This window comes from Hirundo rustica, chromosome 2 (assembly GCF_015227805.2).
Source record: "Hirundo rustica isolate bHirRus1 chromosome 2, bHirRus1.pri.v3, whole genome shotgun sequence".
Classification (NCBI taxonomy): Eukaryota; Metazoa; Chordata; class Aves; order Passeriformes; family Hirundinidae; genus Hirundo; species Hirundo rustica.
The window spans coordinates 46,618,484-46,638,452 of NC_053451.1; the positions used below are offsets into that span (position 1 = coordinate 46,618,484).

A 19,969-nucleotide genomic window follows, 5' to 3' on the forward strand; every position below is an offset into this window, starting at 1 on the left:
GGGGAGACAGCTCATGCACATAATAGGATACATACATTTTTAATCAGAACATGATCCATGGAAATATTTTGAGAAACAGAAACCTTTGTACTTCTCCACATTTGAAAACTGTTAATAGGAGGCCTGTCAAAGACAATTCTTGTGATCCACATCTCAAACTTTCTATGGAAACTGTGGACAAGAAAAAGAAAACTGATAGCTGGTGACGTTCTTATCAATGAAAAATTGATTTCGTCTTGCTGCCAGCATTTTCTCCAAGTCAGTGCTCAAAACAAACCATTGGACCAGCAAAATGCATGTCTTAAATCTACTGCTAAAAAGACAACACCAAAGCTTCAGCACACAGGTATCCACTAGTTTGTGACAGGAAGGACTGAAAACCCTGAGAGATATAGAAAGATAAAGTTGCTTTGAGCAAAAAGATACTCTCATAAATTCTACATTTCTAGACCATTCATGACTAATTTGTTGCAAAATTATCGGGTAGATTTTCAGACAGCTTGGATGTGGTGCCATCCAAGTCCCAGACAAAAACTGTGTTCAGATCAGAGAGTGTTCAGCAAGCCCTTCTCATAAAAGTAATAAAAACATAATCACAGGGAATGGAATGAGATAATGTTTAATGTTTTCAAAACCCAATTCAACTGAACCTCTGACTGACCATCTGGAAATGGGAAGGAGAGGCAATTTCACAAGGTCCTTTGAGGACAGGAAATCACTGATCAAAAGAAGCATGTTGCATCTGTTCACCATCGCTCTGGATTAGGGTGAAAGAAGAACAAATAATGCAGACAGTGTAGTTACTCTGGCTTTGAATTTGAAACATCACCTCTACAGAGACTGTTAATATATCCAGCTGAAAAATGCACATGGATCCTACTGTCAGCATTAGTAGAAATTAGTTTTTTCAAATGTAGTCAGAAGTTTGATGGAAAATATAAACTCAGACTACTGTTGCTTCAAGAGGTTGTATAAAAGCAACTGAAGTACAAACTCTGAATGGGAGTCACATAAAACAAATAACATCCTTTAAGTGCAGGGAAAAAATTGAAAAGAGAAGAAGAAATGTCATTCACTTGATTTACTGATAAGCTAAATAATTTCAGAATGCTTTTAAAATGTACTACTACTTCTAAATCGAATTATACAGATTTATCACTTTCTAATATGTGCTAAATGAAGGGATCAGAAATAGATCTTCAGGACTTAAGAGAGTACCAAAATCCTGGCCTTTATAAACACAAAAACTTCATCTCCAAGCTGTGCACAAATTAAAAGTTGTGCTACATTATAGCACAAGATCGGCAGAACATTTGTTCCATTTGTCCTTGTTCTTCAGGGTTTTGTGTTGATTCTTAGGCTGAATACTTTTTTGCTGGTAAATAGATTCAGAGAAAGGTTCCAACAAAGGCATTTAGCTTTTGAAAGAGCCTTTCACTAGGTTATTGCTGAAAACAAAGAGAAAATAATGATACCGCTGGTGTTCACAAGATACCATACTACTTTTTTCCTTCTGTCTTCCTGTTGTTTCAGCTTGATTTACAACGTGCGGCCTCAAGGAAAAAGTAAAATCTGTGACCAATACAATTATCCAACGCTAGAATTAATAGGATTACTATTTTTTGTTCTTCCAAATGCACAAGGGGAAATGTTATTCTTCTGACATTTTCTAATGTCTAAGAAGCATAATTCCAGGATTGCTTCAGTGACTCAACGTGACTCACTGACTCTTCCTTGAGCAGCTGAACAAGAGAAGAACTTCATGAACAACTCGCGCTGTTAATGTCAGAGAGAAAAAAAAAAAAAAAAAAAAAAAAAAAAAAAAAGAGTCCTGCTTCAGAGGTTCTGGAGCAAGCCCACGTTTCACAGCGAGGCCCCGGGGTCCGGCTGCGGGCCGAGGGCAGGAGGAAGAGCCGGGGAGCGCTGCGGCCGTGCCGCACGGAGCGCTTCCCGCGCTCGCCCTCCAGCGGCGCTCCCGCTCCCTGCAGCCCGCGGGACCCGCCCGGGGCGCGGCTCGCTCCCGCCGGGAATTCGGCGCTCGCACGCGTGCGGCGCGGGCCGAGTAAACAGCTTCACCTGCGCTAGATCAAGGATTAAACGGGTATTTGACTGGAGAGTGCGGTGCGGCCTGGTACAAAGCGAAAGGTCATTCACGAGCCCTTCATCAGATGAGTTTGCAACTCCCACACAATGACCAGGGTCGCCGGGATCTGTGCCTCTGATTTGTGCCTATCCCCACTCCGGAGAAGATGACAGTTTAATAGGGTGGAGAGAGCACGTTTGAATTAATCTGTCTTAAGTTACCATACTTAACTTGATTTGAAACTGGTATTTTTACGGTGTGGCAAAAGAGAAAGGTTTATATACTCAGTCTGTTTAACTTTCCACGCTTTTTGGGTTTATTAAAGAACAAATGCAGAAGCATTTGTATCAAAATACCTCAAAAATAACATGTGTGTTTATTCTTTGATGTAACATTGGAAACAAAACTCCTGCAGAGCACCTGTTCACAAAAAAAAAAGCATCCAAACCTTTCCTGAAGGGAAATATTCCAAAGACACAACACTGTCACGTGTTTAAGGATTCTGCTGCACCACGGGGCTGCAGCAGCTCCCACCCCACCGAGTCCAAATCACCCACCCTACAGTGATAGTTCCAGTTCACAAGTACTGAACCAACATATCACATAGTCCGCTGCATTAAGGACAGACAGAAGCAGAGCTGGCTTACCTTCGTATGCCAAGCTGTATTTCTGTGACAGGAGCTGAGCCATCCCCTGTTTGGCAGAAAACTTGTAAGAACTGTACCTCTACTGCAACGGGCCCTGAGTCTTGTTAAAGGAAATCTCTCTTTCAGGAACTCATAAAACATAATGCTAGGTCATTCCAAAGCAAGCAATATTCAGTAAGCTCTCAAAGTACATTTGCAAAGAGCGTGAACGTATCTAGTAGCAAAATGTCTTCTTACTGGAAGTCAAGTAAGATGTCCCTTGATCATTGCTAATGTTCTCCACACTTTTCTACACAATCTATGCTGCAATTGAATAATTTAGGTGTGAGATAGTTCTAAAGATCATAGAAGAATATTCCTAGCAGTATATTTCTGACAAAGATAAAATTCAGGACCTGTTCGACTCATGAGCAGTGGGTACTGTTTTAAAAAGTTTTAGTAGTCAATAATAAAATTTGTTTAAAAATATATTTCAAGTTTGTTTGAAAATAAGCTGCATTCACATCCAGGTAGTTTTGATACAGACACAATGATAAAGCTCAGTAAAGGAAAAATTACATCAAATAGCAAAAATAATTTCCCAAAAACCAAGACTGTGGGATTTAAAAGAAAAGAAAAAAATCTCTGAAATTAAGACTATTTAAAATTACTCACAGAATAATTTCCCATTCCCCAACATAAACAAGATTTTTCTTGTCTCTAAACTAAATGAATTTGCTGTTGGCTTGGATAGCAAGGGTGAAACATGATGATGCAGTCTGGTTTCCACAAAAGTTCCCTTTGTGACCTAGTGGAGCTCTGCTAATAAGACACAGGCACCAGCCTTCCAAGCTCCTGAACTTCCAGCCCCAGGTAAAACAAACCTTGGTCACTGGGAAATAAATATATTGAGCAGGTATCAGACAAGTTGGTCAGTAGTTTGTTTGAACTCAGGAAATTCCTTTCCCAGCATATCTGAAAATATAGAAATCACTATAAGATTATAAACAGGAAGCAAACTTCCAAAGGCTTTGCTTATTAAATAACTTCTTTAAACTGAACTAGTTTAAACTGAACTAGAATTATTGGTTTATAAATCCTTTAGGGCAGAAACTATTTGCATTTACATAGATAATATCTAATAGAATGCAGCCCCATTATGAACGTATTTTTTGAACATAAAACACTACATTGGTAAGTAAATATTAAAACACCCCTATGTATAGATTTGTCAGAATGCACCAAATGCTATTAAGGTCAACATTTTTGATCATGTTTTGCCCCCTGTACTGTTTCTACTTTGGTTTATCACAATTCAGTCTGCAACTCTGAAGCAAGAGGTGAGTGCAGCAGTGAATCTGTCCCTGTCCATACACAAGCATACAACTCCTGTCAACCCGAGCTGATAGGTTTATTCCATTGCAATATCCTAACATTCAAGCAATAGCCTTCAAATCAAGTTATGCTGTATGTAGATGAGGTGAATTCCCTTTTGCTTTCTTCTCCCCTATTGAATGGGCAATTGTTGTAAATTTAAAATGCAAAGTGTGTTGAAAAAAAGAAATTTTAAGATAGGAGATGACCCAGCCCTCTATACTGAAACAGCATCATTCTTGCCTTCTTGTGATGCTGTCAAACTTCTCTTATACATGTATTTTACCTAGGGGCAAAACAGGACTTCCAGTGATGCAAACTGCTCCTGTAGGTTAGTAGAGTAACAACAGCACCAGGGAATGGTTCATTAACCTCAAGGGGTTGCAGTGACAGAGCTACATTATAAAAAACAAAGGTCTTCAGCGCAGATGGCTCTGTAGGTGTCTACATCCCCTGTCCCATTACTAGCACTGTAATTTCTGCTTCTTTGTTAAGGTCGGATTTCACAGATTTCTAAATGTCCCATGACAGCCAGATTTAGAAGCACAAATGGTCCAATCTGGGCATCCTAAAGCTGAAGACCACCCCTTTATCTGGAACAAGAGAATGGCCAAGAGAATGGCCATATTTCTAATTCCCTATGAAGTCTTGTAAACATATATGCTAAAATCATCTTCAGAGCAAAGGATTTTAAATTGCATTGCAGTTACTATGTAACTTAAGGGGCTGGATCTGTGCTTCTTATCTGATCACGTTGTCAGTAAATCAAGGAATACTGTTGTCATAATAATTTTAACACACTGTGGTCAGAATAATTTTAACATACTGTGGTAATAATAATTTTAAGAGGATGTATCTGCATACCCTGATTCTTTGGACATTAGACATTATCTCAGGGCGTCTGAAATAAATCTTCTCCCTTTTTGTTTGCCTAAAAGAGTACAGAGGCTCCTTTGTTACCTGCCTATACCAGTGGTTTTGTTTAGGAAATGGATCCAGCTCAACTTGATATTGAATTAGATCTCAGAAAAATGATCCAAAGTCTGGAAAGCTTCTCCCTTGATTTAAAAGACTTTACATTAAATCACAAATGTCCAGAGCACAGTATCCTCTCACCCTTTCACCAGCTGAGGTATTCAACCCTGTGCTCACCAGAAGCTGTATAAGTTAATGCCAGAGGATTCCCCTCCCAGGTTAACTATCTGCTCCAGAACTGAACTTTCAGTTTACAATACTTTGCCAATTCATCTCACAAATACAACTGCTGAGATAAAAACTATCTTTCAGGATATATGAGAAAACAGAGCCACACTTCTGAGCTTTTGGAAAGCCACATTAAAGGTGGCCACATGCTGTGCAGCATATATCAGACTAACGGACAACTTTAAACCATTTTTGTGTTTGCAATAACTCTAATTGCCTTGGTGAAAACGTAACAAGCAGCCTGTTATGTTCAAAAGTTTTCTTTTAGTGTAATATTTATGTTACTCTAGGCAGAAGGAAATAATATCTTTGTAGGGATGAGTTTTTATGTGTCTAGATAGACTTGAAAGTGAATTTCTTTAACAATATTTCAAATTACTTCTTTCTGTTAACAATATTTCAAATTACTTCTTTCTGCCTAGACCATTAAAGTGTATGAGAACAGAAGTACTGGGAAACCCTGAAACAAACATTGGAAAAGGTCAGGCTTTCACAGCAAATTTCCATAATTCATTATAGATTCACTACACATGAACAGGCTGCAGTAAATTGTTCTGCTGACAAAACTACAAAGCGTAATGAGTGGAACAATCTGAACTGCTCACAACACAAGGATAGCTATGAGCTCTCTAACTGGGGAAAATAAATCAATCAGAAAACTTCAGTCTGCATTCTTGGATTCTGAGTTTTACAGTTGAAATTCCAAGTGATTCAGGCAGGACATGCTACTGAACTATACATGATGCTTTATGTCTGAATTCTTCTAAATTATGGATTAGGTATGTTATAAATGGTCCCTTCCATATAAGGCAAGAGTTATCTTACAGTGTGTGCAGTGCAACGCTGTAGGGAGGAGACCAGATTTCAAAATCAGCTGAATACTTTTCTGTACCCTGGCTAAAGTCAGGCTTTCGCCTTATTACTTTAATGCTTTCACTCTGTTATTTCTTTACTTCAGAGGGGCATAAACGACTCCCTCTTGCTGGTGAGCTTTGGAGGTAGAACTGGGCAGAGTCTCAAAGTCTGGAGATCATTTACTAAATCTACATCTTTTCAGATTGGCTAGACATTGGCACAAACAAGAACATTAGTCACCCTCATGACTAATGTTTGTTAGCAACATTTTTAGGTTCAGAAACAGTAGCTCAGATTATCCATCATTTGAGACAACCAGTCCTTTGGTTTCCGGACAAATGAATGGGGCATTTCTTACAGGTAGAAATGTCATTCTTCTGCTTTATAAATCGGATATTTGACAATAACTAATCCGGAGTCTGGGAATCTTTCCCACTCTTGCATCAAGGTCCATTCTGTGTATGCCTAGTGAATATTTGTTGAGATAAGACTCAAGTGTACACATATCATTGCCCCTCCAGGCCTTGAACTATCACACTGCTTTCACTGGTAAAATATGATTAGGTGGGATCCACTGCCTCCATTTAAAGACGATGGAGGGCTCAGGGGTTTTGGGCCACCTGCAGAGCATGCCAGGCACATAGTTTAGAAACAACAAGGACTCTGTCTATTACGAGAAGGCTAAGCACAAACACAGGCCTTCCTACCTTTCCTCAAGAGGTGAAAATACTGTGTCTCCTAATCTAGACAGTTGGCCCTTATGGATCTTCTTTAATGAAACTCTTCAGCCATTAAAGCATGTAATTAGTGCCCACTTATCCATTTTCCTGAAAAACACTGAGAGGAAATTGCAAAGACCTTTTATGTCCTATGAAAAATCAGTGGATATTTCAAGGACTCAATAACTAAAGAGAATGTTGCATGATTAGTTTCCAGATGGTTAATGTTTTCTGTAATTCAGGGACAAACCCTGGTCCAAAATCCTTTGAGTAATGGGCACTGAACCCACTGAGTGCTCTAGTTTCTTCAGAATACAGAGATTCATTGTGTTGAAGAGTTACTAGTTAATGGTTATAATAGTATACAATAATACTGTGTTACTGGAGCAGCTAAGCTGAGTTCGTAGAAGGCAAACAACTCCTGCAAACAGCTGAGCTGGCTGCTGCTTTCGAATACAGCGCTTAAGGTCAAAATGGCAGCTTCAAATAGTGAAGAAATGCTTGGTTTAATGTTGAACCAAAGAAAGTATCAAACTATGTATACCTTAATACTCTTTAACAAAATCAAACTTGCAGGCTACACGCAGACACGTTATTGATCTTCCAAAACACAGCTTCAGAGCCCTGGGAGAAGGAAGCAGCAGCTGTAGTGCTACATGCTGATGCAATGCCTTCACTTTCAGAGAGAAGTAAAATTTTGGCACACAAATGAAAGATAACTTTTCTGTAAAGGACAGTTTATGTAACTTTTGTGCTATGTAAATCTCCTGTTAATGCTTTAGGACCCTAAAGAGGCTTAAATGGCGAAAGCCTCTCAGCTTATCTTTGAGTTTACCTGGAGTTACAGTGCTCTTCCAGAGCTTGGTGATATTGCCCAAAGGGTGGCAAGACGGAGAAGAGGTCACAAGAAGTCTGTCACACCACATACTCGATACCCTGAGTTATGCACAGCTCACCGTTTCATTCATTTTATCAAGCGATTTGCCATCTTTAAAGGAAGAACTTCCTGCTCACTCCAGTTCCCACTTTCAGGCACAGCTTTTTTCTTCCCAGAAGGATTTTACTGAAATATGTGTCATGTGAGCAGGGTCAGCAGAATCCTTCCCTGCTACAGGACCCACACAGCACTAGTGGAAGGTGTACAGCTCCCCTTAGTTTTGTTCAACCTGGAAATGAGGCAACAGATAATGACAGAGAGGTGAATCATCTCGACTGGGGATGTTCAGACTGGGAAATACAGAAAACAAACAGAATGACTTTATAGTAGAGAACGTTTGCTAAAAATTCCACCTCATTTGTGCACTGGTTCAGCACTGCCTGCAATCCCCTTCTACCACCTGGCTGTGAGAGACAGAGCCTGCAAAGCTGGCGCAGGCCAAGCCTGAGTCTGGCCAGTGGAGGCCAGTGTGCTGCTAGATAATGTTCAGAGCCACTAATTAATTAAATTCCATATGGAGTTAAACAATGGGACTTTGAGAGCATTTTGACAAATGTGCTGGACCCCTGCAGGGGTTAGTCTCATCATTCAGCTTGGGTGCTGGAAATCAGAGCCAAAGGAGATGTAATGACCACCAGGGCGATCCAATCTAACATCCTTACAGAGCCGCTGGCTGATTGCTGTATGATGTAAATACCTCTTAATGAACATTAAGCAAATACCCACTGCCACCATCAATACAATCCTCAGAAATCCTCCCCTGGCAACAGCTAGGTGTTAGGATGTTGATTTGATCACATCTAAATCAGAGACAGACAAGACTGCCCGGTCAAAGAGGACAGAAGGAGGGATGCTTAAATCATGAAAGGAAGAAAATGGCATGGTTCCTTCCGAGAGTTAGATGTGCCTGTCTGTCAACTCTGTCTCTGAACCCCACGTGCCTGTCTAAGGAAGCTGTTCCACCCCTCCTCACTGATCACAGAGAGACCCCATGGCCAGTAGAAAGGACACATTCCAATCCTGGTCTCACGATAGTGAGACCTGAGGAAATCCATGTAGTAGCCTGCATTTCCTAACCCTAAGGATCAGAAACAGCAGCAGAACCAGCATGGTATGATCCACAATCACATGGACAATCTGACCAGTTTCTTTGGAAAGCAGATGAATATTGCACTTCAGAACCTCAGTAACTGCCAGAAGCTCACTAAGGCAAAGGACTTCTTTTCCCCTGCTGTAAATAAAGATTTTCAAGCTACAGTTTTCTGTCTGGTTCTCAAGAGAGGAGGTGTTGCCAGGAAATATTTTTTATGAGAAGTGCTGTTATCGCCAATGCAGCAGTAAAAGACACCAGTAAACATTCCCTGCTGCTGAGACCAGTTTTGCAAATACCACTGGGTTTTTACTAGTCTGATTAGAATTTGCTGGCCTTTCAAGAAACTTGAACAGAATACAGCTCAGGAAATATCTCTACTGCATTTTATGGCCATATTGGGAGTTAAAGGATGTATTCAATATGTGTTTTCTCAACTGCCCACCCCCAAGCACTTGGAGGTGTCTGTCCCTGCTGCAGGGATTGCTGAAGTTCTTCTAAAGCAGCAGGTAAATCACTCTGATTTACAGTATGGCATATTGAGATTAATTGATACATATTTCTTTAATGCCCCAAATGGTGACGTGACTCACAAGAGCTCTTATCAAAAGTAAAAAATGACACTGTCATCAGTCAGAACTCTTTCAGTGCCAGTCAATGTCATACAACAATTGCTTCTGAAAAAAGTTATGCTAACTTTAAAAAGGAGATGGGGGGGATGGACACAATTTAATGCTTAGATTGTATAAATATCACACCGGAGTGGTCACTTCGGAGGAACTCTGGTGCTCACTGCACCATCTCACTCATTTCTCACACATCTTCTGTCATGTCTAAACTAAAGCAGAAAGTCCTTTCGGCCAGGACCATGTCTTTTTATATTTTGTAAAGCACTTAGGATGCTTTTAATTGCACTGAGACAATGGATACTATATAAAGAGGAATGAATTAACACTGCTGCAGAAGAAGATTTCTACGTGCTGCTCTAAGTTGGCAGCTGCTCATTTTGTAACAGTAATGGTGAGAAGACCTCCATATATTGTTAAATAAGACACAAAGTGGATAAGTGAGCTATAATACCCCAGCACTGCTATGACTACCAAGAGCTAAACATCTGCACTGGAACAGAAACTGAATCCCATGGGCAAAACACATAGCTACTCTATCATTTCATAATGTATTCTCACCAAATCAGTCTTTCACATAAAGTTTATTCTTTTTGGTCAGAATCCAAAATTTCTACAAGATAAATCCCAAGCTTCCCCCATACATGTCTCTGTTTTGGCGCTGCACCATCATGTTTTCCAGTCTCCATAGAGCTCTAAGCAGCCCTTCTTGGTGTTCAAAAAGAACCTTGTAATTCCCACCTGCAGTTTACTGCATTTCTAGTCATCCTCTCCAGTGACAAATTTCAGTTCATTTTTGTTCTTTCCCTCTTTTTTCTTACCCAGATTCATCTTACAAGACCTCCTTTCCTAATACATCACCAGGCCGTAAAGGATGACTAAAGGCAGCGCTGATGCTAACTAGAAAATACAGACATTTTGAGTGCAATACTTGAAAGAGTGCACGTCCATCTTTATGCGTATTGGGAATGCTAATGTGGTCAAGCAGAGATGTGATTTCACAGTTTTGTCACCTGCTTCCTGTATGGTTGCATTTAGGCTGTGGTTCCATGATAGTGTGTCTAAACACCACCAACAGTATAAAATGGATTTGATCAGAGTTGAGAAGGTGACTGCAGTTCAGACAGATTAAACACACTACACAGGAGAGAGTTTAAGCTCTGTAATGGTTTCATCCTTCTATGGAGGCTTTAGGCAGCCTTGATCTAAGCATAAGAATAGAAATGTACAGATTGTACCTGACCGGGCATAAAACCTGAGAGTACAAAATAGATCCATCAATGGTTTTGAACAAATCTGAATGAGCAGTGAGTTTATGTTAAAACAAAGCTTGGCTTCAGACAGTCATGGCATTTCTGATGAAATGTGAGGGTCCCTGAAGGCAGATATACCATCCTGCCGAACCATGACATTCAAAACACTGTCGCATGCCCTCTTCCAGTTCTACCTCTATCAAATTAGGTTGTGAGGTTGACTAATGTCCAGGCCTCTCCCAGCATTATCTCCTTGCCAAAGGAAATGGGAAAAAAACTCCAAAGCAAAATTTTGGGTTGTCCCTGAATTGATTGATCATCACCTCTGTCAAGAGCACATCTCTGGGGGACAAGTGTTGTCACACTGGGAGGACTTTGTACCCTGCACATGCAGTTTGACACAGTAAAACACCACCGCCTCCTGCCAATGGAGCTAAAAACATTCAGACCAGTTATAACTGCCGAAGGCATAGAAGTATGCAGGTACTCCTGGTACTTGCAAGAAAGTAGGAGGATTTAAGGCCAAAGAACAATCCTGACAGCTTCAGCTGAAATCCTCAGGTATGGGGAAGAAGCACTGCCAGAAGTGTAGCCAGTCCCATTTGTGTCCTGTCATCTTTCCAGATCAAGTCATCCTGTGAAAGGAGCAGCACAACACGGTAACTGATTTCCTTCCTTTCTCTTTCTAGTCTAAAAACTTAACCAATAAAAGTTTTCTGGTCCAGGATATGACAAGCACTTGAGAATGAATAATTTTTATATCCATAAAAAGCCATTGTCTTCTTTTAAATTTATTTAAATTATTTTTTTCATTTCCAGTAAATAAGCATAGAAATCAATTTCAGAATGCGGTAAGACAACTCCTAGGATTTTCATCATCAAACACAAATAGATGGAGAAATAAGCACAAAGGAAATGCTTCCCAGAAACAGCTTATGGAATTAATGTGTTTGAATGAAGAAGTCAAAGAGTTTCAAATCTTCAGTACGGTAATTGAAAGTAGAGGTGGTACAACTGAAAACAATATAGGCAAAATATATCCAATGATTCACCACAAGTAGTTTGCCCAGATCTATGCTGTTCTGGCTGAAAAGTGAAGAGACATTTCCTTGTGGGAATTACACCACAGTTTAGCACTTTGCACTTTATCCTGTCCCTCTCTCCCTTCTATGTCTCTCATTTCAGTTGGCCTTCTGCTGTTGTTGGGAAAAAGAAGCTGGGAAGTTGCTGCCATAACAAGCCATTTGAATGAGAAGTGTACAGAACACAGCAAGAGAAAACAGTAATCAGCAGCCCATACCAAATATAAAAGAACGAGAGTGGTACAGCTCAGAATAAAACCAAATAAATGGTTAGAAACTCCTTTAGTAAGGCAGTTGCCTTCCTGAACTTTCCATGTCTTCGGTACAAAGGGTCAACACACACAGGCAGAGCTGACCCAGAGCAGTTTCAATTTTATCATGACTCCCTGATGTTGTTCTCTTGCTACGTTGCAAATAATGGTCCTTTTTTGTCACCACGAGAACAATAAGTGACACCAAAATGCTTCTCATGCCATTCAGTGCAAGTCACTGCAGTGAATTGGTTCCGACCTCTGCTTAGTTCTTCTATTCCGAATGCAGCAATATTTCCATGGTTTCCGTGGTTATCCTCCTTGTTCCGAGTTGCACAACTACTTTGTTTACAGCTCATTCCTTCTAGCTGGAAACAAATGACTCCGAGGAGGCACCCCGGCTCTTTCTCATTCACCGAAGCCCTGGCGAAGCTCCCGAGGAAGGCGATGTTTGCTACCATCTGCTGGTGAGCTGGAGCTGGGGACCAAAGGAGCATCACAGACGTGATTTTATGCATTACTTGGACACTTAACAAGAACCTGCTGATCCATTTGAGTAATATTCATGTAAGGGTTTGGTAGAGGGCTGAAAAATACTGATATTTTTGCTGAGGAGCAACAACGAAGGAGGTTGTGCTATACATAATGAAAAATAGAGAGGGAGAAACGAATTCAAGATCTCTAAAGATGTGCAAATCTATGCTGGCAAGAACTTTGAGGACACAAGTAGAGCTCTAAAATTCCCAGAAGTATACTGACAAGAGGAAAATCCTGATCTATCATCATGGCTCATGGTAACAAAGCTCTGAGACTGTTGCTGGAAATAGTAAGTCATCCTTTCAAAAAGTACTTGCTTCTATGGCAGTAGCTCCCAAATTAGGCATCATAATCCCAGAGGTGTTTGTGTACTGTGAAGTAGTGTTCAGCATTACTGAGACAAGTATTTGGGATCATAGATAGTTACAAGATTCTGAATATTGTATTGAGAGAAGGGACTTCGTTAAACTCCTTTGAAGTGCATCCAAAAGTGACAAATACACAAGATGTGAGTCTCCACTCACAAGAAGGGAAAATAAAGAGACGAGTCACGCATGCTTGTGAACCTTGACCAAAGTTCATAGAAGCTGATATACAGGTATCTGGTGTATATATTGGAATACTCTTTTAAATCAAAGTAAAAACAAACAAAAAAACCTTTTTAAATGACTGGGAAGAATAGAAGGTTTTGATTTTATTTTTTTTTTTTTTCTGGGGGCGGGGGGAAGTTAGACTTGGAAATATTTAGCAGCTCTCTATTTAACAGTTAGAAACAGCAGTTACTGTTCAAGGAGACATGTACTGTTCTATAAGCTGAAAACAAAGCCCAAGTAATGAACAAGCTGAAATTCTTCCCCAAAAGTTCTGAGCCTCCTCATCTCTGCCTCCTCCACAGCTTTACTAGGTTCCGGGGAGCAAACCAGCTCCTTGGACCAATGAAAGACCTTACAGCAAATTCAACCCCAAATAATCCACTACAGCATGTGCCACGTTCATGCTGTCCTCCTGTTGCGCTGCTCTTACAGGTACCATCACATAAGGATGACATTTGACACCGCCTTGCTGTCCTTCTCATGGTGTGGTCCTTTGTTTTCATGCACTAAACACATAGATCAGCCTGTTTCTGTTCGTGCTGTATTTACTGTGGTGGTTTTCGATGCTGGGGGTGCATTTAGGAACGATGACAACAAAGCAATAACAGACGCTTCAGTAATGTGCACTTACTCCTGCTGAACAGAGCAGACAAGTGTATCTCTATGCAAGTCTAACTGAGGTTCCCAAAGCAGCAACAGGGGAGATTAATCTGAGCCAGAAGCACTGTGTGCTGCTGCCCACTTCCCACGCCTCCCACGCCTCCCACCCTACCTCCCCACCAGTCCTTTTCATGCTGACGCACTGTGTTCAGCGTGCTGCAGAGGGAAAATGAGCACCAAGCCCCCGATCTTTCTGGTTCCCTTATGGCAGATATTGCCCGCTTCGTAAGATTTGAGCATTGTTCCCACATCCTTCGGGAGGAGTTTACATCATTATTTCTTAACAGCCTTCCAGGCAACAGGTCCCTGCCCCAACGGCTGTAACTGCCAGGGAGACAGGGCCATTGTGCAGCCTTCCAAAGTTGGCAACAGTACACGTTCGGCTTGGGCTCCCACCGACTACAAAGCTCATTTATCTGTCCATGTCAGGGAGATAAAGTGCAGCATCATTTGGCAAGAAAGCCCCGAGTTGGGTTGATCCCAATAAAGTGAATTTCCTGGCTTTGAATAGAAAGTCACAAACCAGCAGTTTTCGCTGCTTTCTTTCATACTGTTCAGACAGAATTCGACAAAGCTGAACCACCTACAGGAAGAGAAAATCCTATTGATAGTATAGCTAACTATAGCTAAGCCTCCATGAGCAAATACGTTCTGTAACTAAAACTGCTGGTACCCTATGAATTTGAATTTCATTGATCTAAGCAGCCTGCTTGTTCGCAGGTTAGGAAATGAGTGGTAGGAGTTTGTAGGTATATCAATAGCTGCATGATCTTGTTATCTGCTCTTAAAGCCAGATATAGGACACAAAGAGGCACAACACAAGACTCACCAAATGTTAGCAGCAACTGATTGAAAATGCAACAGTAATTCAAGTGAGCAAAACCTGAAAAGCCCTTTGAAGAGGGATTCTGGCCAAGCTGATACCGGCTGCAAGTCTGATTTTTGTAACCCACACACATCTCAGATTACTCAGCCCTTTGCTCTGCCAGCCAGCTACACACCTGTCAACAGATCGAGAAGTACCAGCAGCCTGTTCTCTAAGGAGGCAAATGAGCAGAATGACACAGAGAGGTGAGAAAGAGCAGCCCAGTCCCCTCCTTCAGGCTTTATAATAAAGATGCTCACAGTTTTTAGTACTGATTCTTCTTGCTTTGTCTTTCAGGCATTGGTGCCTGTGTGAACAGCCATGTTCAACTCTGAGCCTTTTGCACTTGTCAACTTGAGCTCTTTTCAGCTGTCAATTCCCTGTAGTTGTCCCGTGTCCATACCCTCCCCCACTAATTAAACCAGTTCTTCAAAACAATGTATTGCAAAAGTATTGGGGTTTATGCCCCACAGACTGAAATGTACTATCTTTTTTCACTAAAATATCATAGAAATTAATGTTTTACCGATAATTTAAATAGGGTGAAATATTTTCACAAAAACTTCTGATCAGAAATTAATTTCTGAGGGAAACAAACACTGCCACTGCATAGCATAGGGTAGAAAGCTAACAATTTGGGACAATTCATTCTATTCCTCCTGGCTCCAGACACCTGCTACAGAGCTGCCACAGCATCCTCATCCCACCACACCATGCAAAACTCATCTGCTGGTCATGCTGTGCTGTGTGGAAAAGCAGAACATGTTCAGCATTACCTGTGGACTGGGTCACTTACTCCTGAAGAAAAAGACTTAGCAATCTGAAAGTAGACATCTGTCCTCCCTCCTCCAGCAGTGATGTGACCTCTTTCAGCTTTAAAGGATTTAAATTAACTTGCAATACCAGCACTGTTCTGGTTGACACAAGGACATAAGCAAAGTAAGGTTGTAGGGAAACAGTCTTTCATTAGCCTCCTACTGTCAAAATGGAAGGCTTGTGCACCTGAAATCATGTCAGATTCTTTCCAGCTGTAATAGCTGACCAATAAAACATACTTACTCCCTCCACAAAGCTTTCCCTAAATTAATTCTGCATTACTTATGTAAGCTCTACTGCAAAGACCTCTCTTCTGCTGGCTTGGCATCTCATCTTGTTTTTTCATATAACTGTGCCCACATTCTTACCTATTTTTTATTTAGTTCATCAATAAATGTACTACATTTTACAAAGTTATACTGTACTACAGGGGTTTTTTTAGCTGTTACTCTGAAGCATTTACTTATGTTTGCACATTGCATGTATCAAGTAGTTTAAACTATTCAAATAAGAGTAGAGCTAGAGAAATGAAATGGAGTGCTAGGGTGCACATTTCAGTATTTGCCAATTCCTTCCAGGGGCATTTACTACAACATACTCATGTCTAAGATAAATGATCACTGAAATGCAGCACACAGCTGGGTTATATTTGCATCCCCGTTTGTTGTTCCAAGAGTCCATGAGCCAGGTAAGATCCAGGATCCTTCTCCATTTTAATTCCCTCTATTAAGTGTCCTGCAATCTAAAGGCAAAGAGTTCTAAGTCCTGATAGAAAGGAAAATTTTTTAACATACAATTAGCAAGCATAAGTAAAGCCATTTTATGTTGTGTTGAAATGATCTTTTCATTGCTAGCTAATAAATACACATTTGGGAAACAAAGTTTTCCTAACAAAGAGGGAAGCTGAAGCAATACTACCATAAACCCTCCCCCAGAGAGAAAGCACCTGGTTAAATTCAATTCACATGAATTTTACTCCTAACACGCTTTGCCCTGGTTGACAGGTTTTTATTTAGTGTATGGTGCTACACATAGGACAAGTCTGGCTGGGGCCACATTGTACCTTTAAAGCCCCTTTAAAGACCTTCTAATAACAGCTGCTGGGCAGTGTCTACCTCACAAGTCAAGAGAAAAGACAGGCCCAAGACTGAGAAAGTTACATAGCAAAGATATATGACAACTACTTACTCCACACAGTGAATCATGGACAGCTAAAGCAAGAACAATTACACTGGCACTGTACCTAAATATTTGTAATTGTCTCACATCTGAACAGTGCAATAACACACAGAGGTGAGGTTCTCACAGTAACTGCTCTGTAAGTAACAAATTATAGAAGGAAACTTTTAAAGCAACACTTCAGAAGGTAGTATCTGTCTTCTCAGCTGCATTACAGTGAAAGCACACATTCCCAGAAGAGAAAGGAAAGGCAATGAACCTGTTTCCATCTCATCCTGACCATGCCAGTCTCTTCAAGACAAGGTGGGAACATTCGTCTCAAGGCGGTGAAGATGTGAACTGAATTGAGGGGTGGGAGAAGGAACTGATGCGCAAAGCATTTCTGACTTCTGCCAAGTTTTATCACTACCCCAGCCCAAACATTACCATGCATCTAAGGGCTTTTTTTCTTTTAGTCCTTTATTATAGAGGTGCATTGTGCTTTAATTTATCATACCATGGTATGCATTTCACGAATCCTTGGAACCCCTAAATTATCTAGGAAGCTTGAAAGCTCTCCTCAAACAGCATCCCTTCCTTAGAGAAATGACTAGCTTATGTTTATATATCTCTCTAGGTTGGTTGTTAATATAAATAAGTGGCATTTCCAGACCAGAATAAGGAGAGTGACTATGAATTTGACTATGAATTTGGCTATTTTGAAAGTTAAAAAAGAACAGTTTTAAATGCAACAAGCTGATGCTGTTCTCTAGAACCAGATCCACCTAATTCTAACCAGTTGTGCACATGCTGCGTTGCAGTGCAGTTCCCTTAAAACATTATTGCTCCCCTTAAAACATCTCAAACATGGCCTAAGGTTGGCAAAAATGTTTACAAGCACATTTTATGGTGCCGTCAACCTTTTTACTGTATGCATATCTGAGCTTACCTTCCATGTGGCGGAGGGACAGGCTGCCAAGGTGAAGGTTACTTTCTCTGTCACTACATTGAAGGTGACACGAAACATGGTTTATATTCCAGTGGCCTCAGACCCAGGGCAGAAATCTTCAGTGACGGTCACACTGCTCACTTGTGTGCATGCTGCAGGCTTCTGTCACACTGCACTATACATTCAGCTACCCCATAACATTATGATCAAAGCTGAAGCCTGAAACAGCTGTAAGGGTCCAGTTTTCCCAGCAGCCTTGCTCCTGTGTGTCAGGACTAATCAGATTAGCAGGTTTTACTTGTCTGAGTTGGGACTAACAGGTTAGCAGAACAGTTTGAGTGGGGGAAGGGAGCAGAAAATAAATCAAATTAGGGCATTTACTAAGCAGCTGAGATATCCTTCCTGCTCGCCTTTGTCTCTTTACAGCACTCACACAGAGCCAGGACAATGCACCACAAAAATGCAGCTTTGTTTTAGAGAAGCTCTTTGTGTAGGAGAATTTCTCTAACTTTGCCTTGATTTGATTCGTTTTTGATTGCCAGCAATCACCAAGAGGAGAGCTCTCCCAGAGCGGCCTAGATGTTGTGCAGATAAACAAGTCCCAGGCAGAAAAGGCATGTATTGTGCTTTTTCCATCCCACACAACCCACCAAGGCAACACGCTGGCTGTGCCAGGAGATCAGGCACACACTCTGTTCTGCACAGTGCTAGATAACAAGATTCACAGATGGTCTAATCTGCAGACTAGGGCAAAAGGGTGAAAGGGATGGGACAGGACAGGACAGGACAGGACAGGAAAGGTATAACCTTAGGATCCTTAGCCTGCTTTAGAGTACTTTTTCTGTGTCTTTTACTGAAACAGATTTATCCTCATGGAAAAGGAAATTCAAAAGAAGAAAGGAAAAAGAGAAACTGCATATGATAGCCACAATTAATGGTGTTTGACTGCATGCATAGACTGTGCTACAGGATGTGGGAGATGCTACACAAGGGAGACACTTTCCCCATGGGCACAGCAGATGCAGTCATCTCTCACTGACACCATCACATTGCAGCACTAGCACGTAAAGAACAGACTTAGTTTGGGTAACTTGTCTCTTATCTATGTCTATCTCTTTGAAGATTGGTCTCTTGTTCATTAGTCTCCTCATTTTCTGCGCTGCCAACAGGGAAACACAGATGTGATCAATTGCCTTAGACCACTTCTGAAACTACCTCTTTCTCAGCATTACTTGAAGGACGGAGTGTACGTACTGAGATTTCAGAATGCTGATGTGACTTGAGATCAATATTGAAAACTTCTACTGAGTGTTGAGACTGAGTTCAAAGATGCACTGACTTTCTGCTACTTGCTCTGTGAGACTGGTCTGTGACTCTAGACAGATGTTCACTACTGAATGAGGAAGCCTTCAAAATGTCCAGAATATGTTTCCTTCAACTAGTCAGTAATTGTACCATGAGTAACAATTTTGCAATATTTGAAGGAGGCCAGACTTTAAAACCTTTATTCTAGCCAACAAATACCTACTCATACAAAAGTTGCACTGACATTGGACAGATTAGACTCACCAGGGGGAGTCATAAGTATATTGACAATCTGACTGGGTAAAAATTAATTTATTCCAATAATCCATTTCCTGTGGCCAGAAGAAGCCAAGCACCATGCAAGAGCCAGGGAATGCTCCAAACCTGTAGATGACAGCATATGGCTGGATTCCTGTACATTAGTGCCTGCCCTGGCAAAAATTAAACCCACAGTGTTTAGAGGGTACAAAAGCCACAACACAAAACCATTATTTGAAACCCAAACAGTGTAACTCCATAGCTCAACTCCTAGTACTGGAATCCTTCCCAAGAAGTTCAACAAACCCAACAGCCAGTGTCCAATTATCCTCAGCCTGAATTAGACTGAAAAGTAGAATTTCTTAGGGACATACATAGGCATACAGATCTGATGCACATTTTTAAAGGACAGAAAAATATATGCTGTCACCTCTGTCAGGTTTAACTGGACAGACAGAAATCACCTGTTTCCTGTGATTAGGCCATAAGGGGGCTTTGTTATTTTCATTTAGATAAAATAAGATTAATCTCCTTGTAAATAATATACTGATAGTAACATATTTGTGTATTTCTAAAGAGGCTCATGCACAGTGAAAGGTATTTCTTTCTATAACTGACTTCTTACTGTCTGCTTTCATTTGCTTGCCTATTTTAGTTTTTTTTAGGACTATTCAAAAACCAGTTGATATATGATAGGCAAAATAACATGAAATATCTTCTGGCTCTAAT

General features: G+C 40.8%; 1 protein-coding gene across 2 annotated transcripts in view; it reads right to left on the bottom strand.

Annotated features, from left to right (window-relative positions):
- Window positions 1-18,138, bottom strand: part of SPATA13 (spermatogenesis associated 13) — a 148,106-nt gene extending 129,968 nt beyond the window's left edge. Inside the window, exon 1 of one of the 2 annotated variants that reach the window (XM_040054186.1) lies at window positions 17,678-18,138. In XM_040054186.1, coding sequence (XP_039910120.1) covers window positions 17,678-17,755 — 78 coding nt within the window. In that variant the 5' untranslated portion in view covers window positions 17,756-18,138. The remainder of the gene's footprint in view (window positions 1-17,677) is intronic. The other variant, XM_040054157.2, reaches the window with a different exon arrangement.
- Between the last annotated feature and the right edge of the window lie 1,831 nt (window positions 18,139-19,969).